A 13,100-nucleotide genomic window follows, 5' to 3' on the forward strand; every position below is an offset into this window, starting at 1 on the left:
TGTTGTTGTTGTATTTATCATGATTTCCTGGGTAGATTATTTTATTTTATTTTTTTACTTATTCTCTTTAAAAATGGAATTTCCCTTAACAACCTTTTATAAGCGATTCATTTATATCCATATCTCGAACATGGTCAGTTTCCGAGAGATATTCATGGAAGGAAATATGCTTAGAATTATGTATGGCACCATGTACACACAGATTTTCCGTTCATGATACGTACACACAGATTTTCCGTTCATGATACGTACACACAAAATTTTCCGTTCATGATACGTACACACAAAATTTTCCGTTCATGATACGTACACACAAAATTTTCCGTTCATGATACGTCCACACAAAAGTTTCCGTTCATGATACGTACACACAAAAGTTTCCGTTCATGATACGTACACACAAAATTTTCCGTTCATGATACGTACACATCTTTCCCTTCACGATACGTACACATAATTTTTCCCCTTCATGATACGTACACACAAAATTTTCCGTTCATGATACGTACACATAAAACCCTTCACGATACGTACACATAAAACCCTTCACGATACGTACACATATAACCCTTAACGATACGTACACATCTTTCCCTTCACGATACGTACACATAAAACCCTTCATGATACGTACACATCTTTCCCTTCACGATACGTACACATAAAACCCTTCACGATACGTACACATAAAACCCTTCACGATACGTACACATAAAACCCTTCACGATACGTACACATAAAACCCTTCACGATACGTACACATAAAACCCTTCACGACACGTACACATCTTCCCCTTCATGACACGTACACATAAAACCCTTCACGATACGTACACATAAAACCCTTCACGATACGTACACATAAAACCCTTCACGATACGTACACATAAAACCCTTCACGATACGTACACATAAAACCCTTCACGACACGTACACATCTTCCCCTTCACGATACGTACACATCTTCCCCTTCACGATACGTACACATAAAACCCTTCACGATACGTACACATCTTTCCCTTCACGATACGTACACATAAAACCCTTCACGATACGTACACATCTTCCCCTTCACGATACGTACACATCTTCCCCTTCACGATACGTACACATAAACACTTCACGATACGTACTCATCTTCCCCATCACGATACGTACACACATATATTTTTCTCTCTTCATTTTGGCGTTAAAGTTATAATTCCATTTATATGTTAAAGGTAAAATTCCATTTATATTTTTCCCCCCGTAGGTCAAAGTCGCCCAGGTTAAGTCTACCTCCAAAATCCTCAGAGGCACCATAGAAAACGCGGACATAGAGACTGAGAGGGAGAGGGTAGGAAAGGAAAACGCATCTATTTTCCAGAGGTGGATGTCTGTGCCCCACCCCCCCCACCAAGAGGAAGAGAAGAAGAGGAAGAGGCATTGTAAATATGGAAGGTGAGTGTGTGTGTGTGTGTGTGTGTGTGTGTGTGTGTGTGTGTGTGTGTGTGTGTGTGTGTGTGTGTGTGTGTGTGTGTGTGTGTGTGTGGAAGAAAAGAAGAGGAAGAGCATTGTAAATATGGAAGGTGAGGCGGTGTGTGTGTGTGTGTGTGTGTGTGTGTGTGTGTGTGTGTGTGTGTAACGGGAAGAGGCACTGTAGATATGGAAGGTGAGGCCGTGTGTGTGTATGTATGTATGTATGTATGTATGTACGTACGTTTCTCGTCTGTGTATATGTGTGTTTTTTTAGCGTTTCATGTATGTATGATTAAGGCGTCTGGCAATAGATAGATAGATGTATGTATGTGTCACTTATGTCTGTTTTTATGGTTAAGTGATGTATGTATGTGTGTGTCTGTGTATGTATGTGTACCAGTATGTATGTATGTGTTTTCCTGTGTGTTCAGTTCTGTGTTTACCTGTTTTTTCCTGTAATTAATTGAGGTGACAGACAGTAACATAGGGAGCATATATGGGTGTTAAAGTTTACAGAAGTTCCCCCTCCCTGTTGTGAATTATTTCCATTTTCTCTTACGTTTAGCCTCTCTCTCTCTCTCTCTCTCTCTCTCTCTCTCTCTCTCTCTCTCTCTCTCTCATTTTTTGGCGTCATATTTTAGCCTCTCTGTCTCTATCTCTAACTTTCTCCTGTGTGTGTGTGTGTGTGTGTGTGTGTGTGTGTGTGTGTGTGTGTCTCTCTCTCTCTCTCTAACTTTACCCCCTCTCTCACCACCAAATATTAGCACCTCTCTCATATTAACTTCCGCCCCCCCCCCCCCCCCCGCAGGTGTGACCCGCTACGCCTATTCTCCGGCGAGGTCACCGATAGCGACACCGGCAGCGTCTACATGAGGCTGGATCACACGCCCGCCGCCCTCCTGCCCCGCCCCGCCCTCACGCCCACCACAGGCCCGGCCGATCCCAGAAGAAGGCCGCTAGTCGATATATCCAATGGAGATTATAGGTACGCAGGCTGGCTTTATTTCTCTCTCACTTTCTTTAATTCTCTCTCTCTCTCTCTCTCTCTCTCCAGACACCGTAATTCCGTAAGGGGTGGCCACAAACAAATCGCCTCCATGTCATTTTGTCCCCTGTTATTTGGCTGCCCTCCCTCCGACTCACAACCCCCTCTTTCACATATATCTCTCCACCCCATCCTCGGTCTTCCCCTCCCCCCCCCACAAAATATCTACCCCTATCTACCCGGTATAAAATTAATGTTCAACCACAGCGATCTACGGAAGCACCTGCAGCAGATATCTACCTCCTACAACCACAACTACCACCACAGCCACCACCACCACCGGGCCTACCACCACCACCAGCACCACCACCACCACCACCACTACCACAGCACCGATCTACCGCAGTACCTTCTACCCTTTGCCGCGAGACAGGTGAGAGAGAGAGAGAGAGAGAGAGAGAGAGAGAGAGAGAGAGAGAGAGAGAGAGAATACACAACTCATAAAATTCAAAAAAGATAAAGATAATTCCAAATATGCGAGAGAGAAAGAGAGAGAGAGAGAGAGAGAGAGAGAGAGAATTACTGATATTGTGTGAGTACAGCCTGCAAAATTAAAGTTGGCTCTAATATTGCTGTTTAAAACCTTTAGACAATTTTAAAGCTGGCTCACTTTCTTTTTTTCTTTCTTTTATTAGAGAGCTGCATCAGGCCCTACGCACCAGTCCCCCCGGCCGGAGCCCCTGGGAGCCTTCACCCCCCCATCCCTCCCCCCCGACCCCCCCACCAGGAGGACCAGGTCGGCGTCCAGGGCGAGGTGAGTTACATAGAGGTGCAGATCTGGAGGGCCCTGAGAGAGAGAGAGAGAGAGAGGGAAAGAGAGAGAGAGAGAGGGAGGGAGGGAAAGAGAGAGAGGGAGGGGGAAGAAAGAGAGGGAGAGAGAGAGAGAGGGGGAGGGAGGGAGGGAGGGAAAGAGAGAAAGGGAGGGGGAAGAAAGAGAGGGAGAGAGAGAGAGGGAGGGAGGGAAAGAGAGAGGGAGAGGGGGGAGGGAGAGAGAGAGAGGGAGGGAGGGAGGGAAAGAGAGAAAGGGAGGGGGAAGAAAGAGAGGGAGAGAGAGAGAGGGAGGGAGGGGGAAGAAAGAGAGGGAGAGAGAGAGGGAGGGAGGGGGAAGAAAGAGAGGGAGAGGGGGGAGGGAGAGAGAGAGAGAGGGAGGGAGGGAGGGAAAGAGAGAGGGAGGGGGGAGGGAGAGAGAGAGAGAGAGGGGAGGGAGAGAGAAAGAGAGAGAGAGAAGAAAAATGTGTGTGTGTGTGTGAGAGAGAGAGAGAGAGAGGGAGAGAGAGTTTGTCTTTGATATATAAAGAAATGCAAGTTTAAAAATAGATAGATAGATAGACAGGATAGGTAGAGAGAGAGAGAGAGAGAGAGAGAGAGAGAGAGCGTCTAAGACAAAGAATAACCCAGTCGATAGATAGATATAGATAGATACACTGATTTATAATACGTGGATAAACAGACAATCAAACATACGTGTAGATAGATAGAAATAGATAGATAGATAGGGAGGGAGAGAGAGAGAGAGAATTTTGATAAAGGTACATCTAGAAAGCATCGTTTATAAGTTTTTTTGTTGTTTCCCTGTTTTTCTTGTGTTTGTGTTTGTTTGTTTGTTGTGTTGCTGTATTTTCTTATTCTCTCTCTCTCTCTCTCTCTCTCTCTCTCCACTTATCTAACTGCCCACTTTGCTGCCTACCTGTCTGTCTGTCTGTCTGTCATTCTAACTCTGATTTATCTATTTAGCTATCAACCCATCTATCTATCTGTTTCTGTCTATCTATCTGTCTCTGTCTATCTATCTATCTGTGTATATGTTTAGCTATCTATTTATCTATATATCTAGATCTGTCTGTCTGTTTTTTATCTATCTCTGTCTGTCTATCTGTCTGTCTTCCTATCTATCTATCTATCTACCCATATCTATCCACAGGTCACGTTCATCTTCAATCTCCAGATCCCATCCTTCAGGCAACCCCCCCCTCCTCCTCCACCCCTCCCCCTCCCACATCCCCCGGAGGGAGGACGGCAGGGAGGGGGGGAGGAGGGGCAGGAGGGGGGTGGAGGGAGGGGGAGGGGTGAGGCAAGAATCCCCCTCCACGAGAATCCTCAAAAGACACTCCATTGCTGACATTCCTTCCTCCTGTTTTTTGAGGGGATTGTGGGATGGGCAGAAGGATAGGAAGCTGAGGTCATCCAGCCACGAGAGGAGAGAGGGATCGAGGGAGAGAGTGAGGATAGGGCGCCTTGGGAGGAGGAAGGAGGAGGAGGGAGAGAGGAGGAAAGAGGAGGGAGACAGGAAGAAGGAAGAGGAGGGAAATAGGAGGAGGAAGGAGGAAGACTTTGAGAGGAGAGGAGGAGGAAGAGCAGAGGAAAGAAGAGAAGTAGGATGGACTGATGGAAAGAAGAGGAGAGGGGAGGAAAGAATTTATGGCTGCAGAAGAGAGGAAAAAAGAGAGCAGAGAAGAGAAGAAGGAAGAAGTGGGGAGAGGAGAAGAGAAGAGGAGGGAAGAGAGAACAGAGAAGTAGGAAGAAACAGGGAGAGAAGACAAGAGGAGGAAAGAGAGGAGAGGAAGAGAGAGGAACACATATATACAAGAGTCGAGGGAAGAAGATCGGGTCGGGAGAAGACGAAGAAGCGACCGGAACCCCTTTATGAGAAGATAGGAGGGGGATCCAGCACCACTACCTCAGGATCCAGTCTCACATCAGGGCGGGGTAGCAAAATTAATTCTGATTCGAGTCTGCATTCGAGGAGGAGTCAAAATTCCTATGAAAACGCGATCTATATGTCCATGAAAGACCTAAGGGCGCACTATGAGAACGTCGGTGGAGGGAGAGATAGGGAGGGACTGGAGGAAAGTAGGGGAGAGACTGGAGGGAAAGGAGGAGAGACTGGAGAGAAGCCTGAACATATTTATTCCTCCCTGCAGCTTCGTATCTCCCCCGATCCTAATCAGACGCCGGTGCAGTTGCGTGACCACCTTTACGAAAACATGCTGTACCTTCCCATGACCGAGATTAAGAGCAGTCTAGTCAAAAGAGCTCCTGTAGATCGAACTCGACCCCTGCCGGAGCCTCCAAACTTCGAGGACACTGAGTTGGATGATACGTGTTATTTCACCTCGGAGCCACAGAAGGATATTCACAAACCGGTAGCTATTAAGATCTCCAACGACCTAATTGCGCGGTTTGGTAAGTCTCCTAACGACCGTCAACACCCGATGCCTCAATACGGGCTCTACATAGCGTCCCAGCCGAGTAAAAAGCCTTGTATGGTGGAAAAAGGAGGGGACGCCGAGCCCCACAAGATGGCGACCACCTCAGATGTAAACAAACCCGGTGTCTATAGAAGCACTGGGCAGCACGTGCATATAAACTACTCAGAGGCGAACTGTGAACCCTCCATTCCACTCCATAACCTCAGACCACCGCCTCCTCCACCTCCTAGAACCCCAAAATCAAGTGGGAACCCCGGAGGAACAAAGGGAAAGACGAAAAACAAAGGGCAGAATAGGCAGAAGGCGGATCCAATCTTGCCAGTTATTTACGAGAACACCAGACACGAAGAAGAGGATCCGTCACAATCAGCCACGAAGAAGAGGAAGCTGAGACACACGATGGAGATTGAATTTAAGTTTGATGATGACAGTGAGGTTCAACTGAGGTCCTGTGGGGGTCAGAAAGGCTCAGACGCCAGCCCCAGGAGCGGTAATCTATCAAGCAGCGATAACCCAGATAGCGGCGTGTCTGAGGGCATAAACACCCCCCTTATCAGCCCCCTAAGCGCCCCCCAGAGCCCGCAGACACCCCGGAGTGATAGTCTCCTGGAGGAACCCTGCACCCCGCTCAGTTTAGAGGAGTTACACCCATTCCGCGAGAAAGAAAACGGGTATGGAAGCCTGGCCAGGGAACGAGAAGACATTTTAAACGTAGACTCGCCTATTTTTCCCCACCTCTCGCATGACGTCACCGATCCTGGCTTCCTGGAGAGTTTTTTGAAGGAAGGGATGAGTAGGATCAGACGGGGGAAGTTTAACGAGGTGACGGAGGCTTCCATAGATGATTTATTTCAGCACAATAGCCAAAATTCCTTCCAGCACTCCAGTCAAACTTCCTTCCAGTACACGCCCTCCAGCATGTCGTTTTCTAATTTGGAGTATTTAGGGGAGACGCAAGAAAACCAGGCCAGAAGAGATTTGAGTAGGATGCTGTTGAGCGCTGTTGGGAGGAACTTATTTGATTCCAGTGCTTACAGGATATCCACACCGAGCAAGGATGTGAGTGAGACCAGCCGCCTGTGCACACCAAAGAGGGAGCCAAGTCTGCGTGAAAGTAACCGCCTATCCACACCAAAGAGGGAGAGAAACCCACGTGAAAATAACTGCGTATCCACACCAAAGAAATATTCACGTGGAAATGACCTAACCACACCAAAGAGGGAGCCAGGTCAGGGTGAGAATAAGCATCTGTCCACACCAAACAGGGAGTCAGGTTCACGTGAGAATAACCGCCTATCCACACCAAACAGGGACCCCGGTTCACGTGAAAATTCTCTCTCCCGACGCCACTCGCTCTCAAGTTTGGCAGACATATCCCGTAGACTTTCCGGCATCAGTTTGAACGAAGAGACGAATTTTAGGGGAAGAGAAGTGGCCGAAGACGCTGAAAAATCCACCTTATTGATGAAAAAATCCAGGTCTTTCCACAATCTCAGTCCGGAAGGCGGGAAAAGGGGTTTGAATTTGAATTTGAATCTGGTCCCTTTGATGGCGTCCGTTGAGGAGATTTTGAGAGACCCCCCAACCCCCCCTGAGGGTCCCGGGGAGGGGGGGAGGTGGTGGGGGGAGGGGGGAGAAGGGGAGGGGACAAAAGTAGGTAACTCCCATCCCCTGCCCAGTCCAGGATCGCCTTTGAGGAGGGTCGCATCTCCCATCTTGCCCCTGAGGAGGATTGGATCGCCTATGAGAAGGATCGAGTCGCCTATAAGGAGGATCGAATCTCCCTTTAGTAGGATCCAATCGTCCGTCTCTCCCCTCAGAAGAACCGAATCTATCTCGCTCCATGAGAGGATCGAGTCGCCTACAAGAGGAATCCAATCGCCTATAAGAAGAATCCAATCGCCTACAAGAAGAATCCAATCGCCTACAAGAAGAATCCAATCGCCTACAAGAAGAATCCAATCGCCTATAAGAAGAATCCAATCGCCTACAAGAAGAATCCAATCGCCTATAAGAAGAATCCAATCGCCTATAAGTAGAATCCAATCCCCTGTTTCTCCCGTTAAGAGGGTTGGATCCCCCTTCCTCCCCCCTTGTAACCCGACACCCCAGCTTCCGGGTATGGAGGGGGGGTGGCCTGCTGGTGCCTTCCCTCTCTCAGTGCCTCTCCGGATCCCAACGCGTGCGGGTTCGATTCCTGGCCTGTTGAGTGAGAGAGAGAGGGAGAGACGGGGAGAGATAGAGAGACAGAGGGAAAGTGAGAGACGGGGAGAGATAGAGAGACAGAGGGAGAGAGAAATCGGGAGACATTTAAGTGAGCGAGAATTATACTCGAGTGAGAAGGAAATAGAAAATGTGAGACTGTTCAGCGAGATAGAAAGTGAGAGACAAATTGAGAGAGAGAAACAGATTGAACTATACTCAAGTGAGAGAGAAGATGAGAGACAGCTCAGTGAAAGAGAGCCAAGTGAGACAGAAAGTGAGAGACGGGGTGAGACAGAGAGGGAGAGACGGAGTGAGACAGAGAGGGAGAGACAGATAGAAATATACTTAAGTGAGAGACAGTTTGAGAGACAAGGTGAGACAGAGAGGGAGAGACGGAGTGAGACAGAGAGGGAGAGACAAGGCGAGATACACAGGGAGAGACGGTTCAGCGAGAGACAGAGGAGGAGGCAGGCGGACAGCTTGTACCGTCTCCACTGTCTCTTACAATACTGGCCTCCGTCTGGCGTCTCTCAGGATTCCAACCACACCGTCAGCGCGGATTGGTCTTTGGAGGCGGTAGTGGATGGCGAGAATATCGACCTTTTGGAGAAGGTAGAGGGAGAGAGAGATTTGGAGGGGTTGGAGGGAGATTTGGAGGGGGTGGAGGGAGATTTGGAGGTGGTGGAGGGAGATTTGGAGCGGTTGGACGGAGATTTGGAGGGGTTGGACGGAGATTTGGAGGGGGTGGAGAGAAGACGCTTGGAGGTACTGGCGAAAAGGGGTTTGTTGGAGGAGGGAAAATTGGAGAGAGGGAGAGAGAAGAGCGTGGAGGAGGAGGGAGAGGGGGGTTTGGAGGTGGAGGAAAGGGGTAGAGAGGCCCTGGAGGAGGCAGGAGGAGAACTCACGCCTCCAAGCTACTCTCCCAGTCAGTCTCCACCCTCCCCAGATGCCTTAAGTCTCTGCACCTTAGACACTGACCTAGCAGAGGACATATATCTAAGTCCAGGTGTTTTGGAAAAGATAAGAAGGGCTTCAGAGGATAAGATGCTGGCTAGATTGAGACGGTCTTTTAGAGGGAGGAAGGGGAGGGGTGAAACTAGGGAAGCTTCAGGCCCTGGGGAAGTTTCAGAACCCTCCAGACGTCCCTCAGAGGCTTCAGGCGTTTCAGAGGCTAAGCGAGTTGGGATCCTCGTCTTCGTGGATAATCCTATGTACCTGAGTCCTGAGGTGAAGAAGGAAGCCAAGATCGTCAGCAGCGGCCACGGAAGCAAGGTCAGGAACACGGTGTGGTACGTGGAGAAGAACAGCGTGAAGAACGGCTTGAAGAACGCTGAGAGGGGTGAAAACAGTAGGCAGAAGAACAACAACAGCGTGAAGAATGGTGAAAGGGGTGAAAACAGTAGCCAGAAGAACAATAACAGCGTGAAGAACAGTGAAAGGGGTGAAAACGGTAGCCAGAAGAACAATAACAGCGTGAAGAACGGTGAGAGGGGTGAAAACAGTAGCCAGAGGAACAATAAGGTGATCTACAGCGCGAAGAACGGTGAAAATAGTTCCCATAACAGAACCACGAAGAAGAACATTTTGAAGGAGAGGGAGGACGGGGAGAACTGCGTGAAGAACACCATGAAGAACGGTGTCTGGTACGTAGGCAACCCCTTGTACCAGAGCCCCGAGAATGGCAAAGGTATATACGAAGCGAGACAGGGAGTGACGTGTGACAAGGAGAATCTGCAAAACCACCGCATAGACCTGAGAAACGGAAGCAAAAATCATAATATCAATTTTCGTAAGCCCCTCTCTAGCATTTGGCTCCAGACTAACCCCGGATACGAGTCCCCGGATGTCAAAAAAGGTCAAAAAGATATCTATAGACCCGAAAAAGATACTTGCAGGCTCCCAAAAGATACTTACAGACCCCAAAAAGCTACTTACAGACCGCAGAAAGTTACTTATATCAAGGGGGGTCGCTCCAAGACAAGCCTACCCAACTCGGTCTCCTCTAAGTTGCATCCCCAGACCTCCTCCTCGCTTTCCGTCTCTTGGGGGTCGAATCAAGGCCCCCAGGAGTCCTCAGAGACTGCATACCTCACCCCCATACCTGTCAGGCACCCCCCAAACTTCGTGCCTGTGCCTACCGTCGTCCAGCCACAAGTATTTGCCCCTCAAAGTGACTCCAACTCGATAAATACAGATTCTCACATTCTGGACCCACAAAAATTCCTAGACCATGAGTACTGTACCATCCCGGGCGACGATGCGGACTCCTGGGTCACTCAGTCCTCCTCTAGGCAGTCCGAACAGTCCACTTTAGCCCGCAGGTCCCTGAAATTCGGCGCTGTAGGGAAAGGGGGGCCTAGAACGAGGGAAAGTGGGGATCTAGGAATGGGGGTGTGTGGAAGGGAAGTGAGAGCATCAGACCCCGCTCTAGGAACTGAAGGAAGCTCTAGGGTGAAGAACGAAGCTCCGAACCCCATCCTAGAGCCTGGGGGTCTAGGAAAAGGGTCATCTAAGAAAAGGGCAGCCACACCACACTCCACCCTCCCCACACCCTCAAGGATCTGGCGCCACACGGGCAAGAATCAACACTCCACACCTAGGAAGTATCAGGTGTGTGATTTCTTGAGTTTATCTATCTTTTGTATATATCTATCTGTAATGTATCTATCTTTATATATCTATCTGTGTGTATCTGTGTTTATATTTATGTCTGTTTATATCTGTTTTTATATTATTGTTGTCATATGCTTGATATATAATGCTTGTATAAGATTGATATTATTGTTATTATTATTATTATTATTATTATTATTATTATTATTATTATTATTACTACTGCTACTACTACTACTACTACTACTATCACCACCACCATTATTATTATTATTATTATTATTATTATTATTATTATTTCTACTACTACTACTACTAATACCATTATTATTATTATTATTATTATTATTATTATTATCATCATCATTATTATTATTACATTGTCAAAAATAGCTATACTCTGCCATGAATGCTTACCAGGGCACCTTAGAGAAGGCCCTAGACCCCGCAGGACACATATGCTCCCGGGGGCACAGGACACCCAGGGCAGTGAAGAGAGGGAGGCGGCCCTGTGCAATGCCAGGTCCCGTACAGCATCATCATCATCACCCCTGCCCATCCCTTACCTACGCTGGCCAGGTGGGTGGGTGTGTGGGGGGAATGTGTGTGTGTGTGTGTGTGTGTGTGTGTGTGTGTGTGTGTGTGGGGAGGGGATGTGTGTGCGGAGGGGCTGTATGTGTGTGGGGGGATGTGTGTATATGTGTGTGTGTGTGTGTGTGTGTGTGTGTGTGTGTGTGTGTGTGTGTGTGTGTGTGTGTGTGTGTGTGTGTGTGTGTTTTAGTCTGAATTATAATGTCATCACTTCATTATCATCATCACGTGCCGCCTACCCTAGTCACGTGTGTGTGTGTGTGTGTGTGTGTGTGTGTGTGTGTGTGTGTGCGTGCGTGTGTGTGTGTGAGAGAGAGAGAGAGAGAGAGAGAGAGAGAGAGAGCACCAGTTTCCATATTGCAGCTCAATAATCATTTATATCACTCAGTTTACACAACAGGCACAGCGTGTTTACAGAATATACCACTGTTTGTAAGTTCAGGCCTTGTTTACAGTCAACCTTGTAAATCTCATATGTTTACACTGGTCCTCTTGTTGGTATAGAAGCCTTCACACCTCTTCCTAAGCGATTTATTTAGAACGTTTCTTTTAAGTTTTAGTGTATCTCCCATGATATATTGATAAATTATGTAACTAATATGTAAGGAAATAGGATATGGTGTTATGTGGAAGGTAGATAAATAAATAAATCGGGGAGAGAAAGGCGATACGAACACGCTAAGCTAGTGTTTACAACCCAGCGTCACTCATATGTTTCTCTCTTCTCATGCCACAGGACCCTCCCCCTCCTCCCCCTCCCCTTCCCTCACGCCCCCACCCCTCCCTGCGAGTACCCCAGGACCCCCTCCCCCTGCCACGACCCCCCGACGACCCCCTTTGCGTCGCTTTGGAAACTACGGACGACTTCCACCACGACCAGGATGGGACCAAATTCCAACTGCCTCCAGATGGCGTCTACGAGAGTTTGAATTTTGGCGCGCGGACGACCAGACGAAGTTACCAGCTCTCGCCATCCGCGTATCACCCTCTCTCCTCCTGTTCCTCCCTCTACCCGTCCCCTCTGCATCCCTACTCATCGACGACTACCTCCTACCGCCGCTCGAGGGCAAAAAACGGGGGTTGTGGCTCCCTGAACGAGAAGGGGGGCCGAAAGAGGAACATCAGAAGGGTGACGAAGAAGTACCGGGCCAGAGATGTGCTGCAGGGGAAGGGTGAGTGTTGACCGTATCTTGGCGATTTATTCTATTGGATTTCTTATTTATTGGCGTATTTTTGTCTGTCTGTCTCTCTCGCTTAAAGGGTGAGTGTTGACATTTTTGCTATTTATTGTATTTTATTTTTCTTTTATATATTTTACACACTAAGGAAAGGGTAGGAGGCCAGACGCGTGAGGGGAATATAAGGTTATCTTGTTCTTGGGGAAAAAGATTGAGATAACTTTGTAGTATACTCAAATCATTATTCCTACTACACCCAGCTACACCTATTTTGCAGGGTGTATTGTCCTTGCCCCTCCCTATCCCACAGCACAGTGCCAGTTCATTCCGCACATTACTTTGCTCACCATGGTCATTTTGCACAACGCCAACTACACCCATTTTGCAGGGTGTATTGTCCGTATCCCTTCACGTACCCCCATCACAATCCCAAATCAATCCATCCATTACTTTGCTCACCATGATCATTTTTTTTTTTTTACACCCCCTACTACGCGCAATTTTGCAGGGTGTATTGTCCTTACCTCTCCTTATCCCCCAGTTGATCCCGTACATTGCTTTGCCCACCATGATTTTTTTTTTACTGCCCTCCCCCCCCAATTTGACTTTCATGATGCTATGCTGGCCATGCTATCAACATATATATATATTTGCCTCTTTTCCATTTTTCTTTCCATCATCTCTTTCCCTCTCCTCCTCCTCCTCCTCCTCCTCCTCCTCTTCCTCCTCCTCCCCCTCCTCCTCCTCCTCCTCCTCCTCCTCTCCACCATCTTTCTTTCCTTCTCCTCCTCCTCCTCCTCC

At 48.1% G+C, this 13,100-nt stretch overlaps 1 protein-coding gene across 1 annotated transcript in view; it reads left to right on the top strand.

Annotated features, from left to right (window-relative positions):
• Nucleotides 1-12,304, top strand: part of LOC145407532 (uncharacterized) — a 12,939-nt gene extending 635 nt beyond the window's left edge. The window contains exons 2-11 of the mRNA XM_080278456.1: nucleotides 1,253-1,440; nucleotides 2,267-2,443; nucleotides 2,711-2,848; nucleotides 3,141-3,257; nucleotides 4,425-4,751; nucleotides 5,025-5,353; nucleotides 5,393-7,072; nucleotides 8,864-10,527; nucleotides 10,951-11,058; nucleotides 11,858-12,304. Coding sequence (XP_080134582.1) covers nucleotides 1,253-1,440; nucleotides 2,267-2,443; nucleotides 2,711-2,848; nucleotides 3,141-3,257; nucleotides 4,425-4,751; nucleotides 5,025-5,353; nucleotides 5,393-7,072; nucleotides 8,864-10,527; nucleotides 10,951-11,058; nucleotides 11,858-12,304 — 5,175 coding nt within the window. The remainder of the gene's footprint in view (nucleotides 1-1,252; nucleotides 1,441-2,266; nucleotides 2,444-2,710; nucleotides 2,849-3,140; nucleotides 3,258-4,424; nucleotides 4,752-5,024; nucleotides 5,354-5,392; nucleotides 7,073-8,863; nucleotides 10,528-10,950; nucleotides 11,059-11,857) is intronic.
• The last annotated feature ends 796 nt before the right edge of the window (nucleotides 12,305-13,100 follow it).

The sequence above is a fragment of the Coenobita brevimanus genome, chromosome 73, assembly GCF_032717465.1.
Source record: "Coenobita brevimanus isolate Jiangsu-jjx chromosome 73, ASM3271746v2, whole genome shotgun sequence".
NCBI classification, from domain to species: Eukaryota; Metazoa; Arthropoda; class Malacostraca; order Decapoda; family Coenobitidae; genus Coenobita; species Coenobita brevimanus.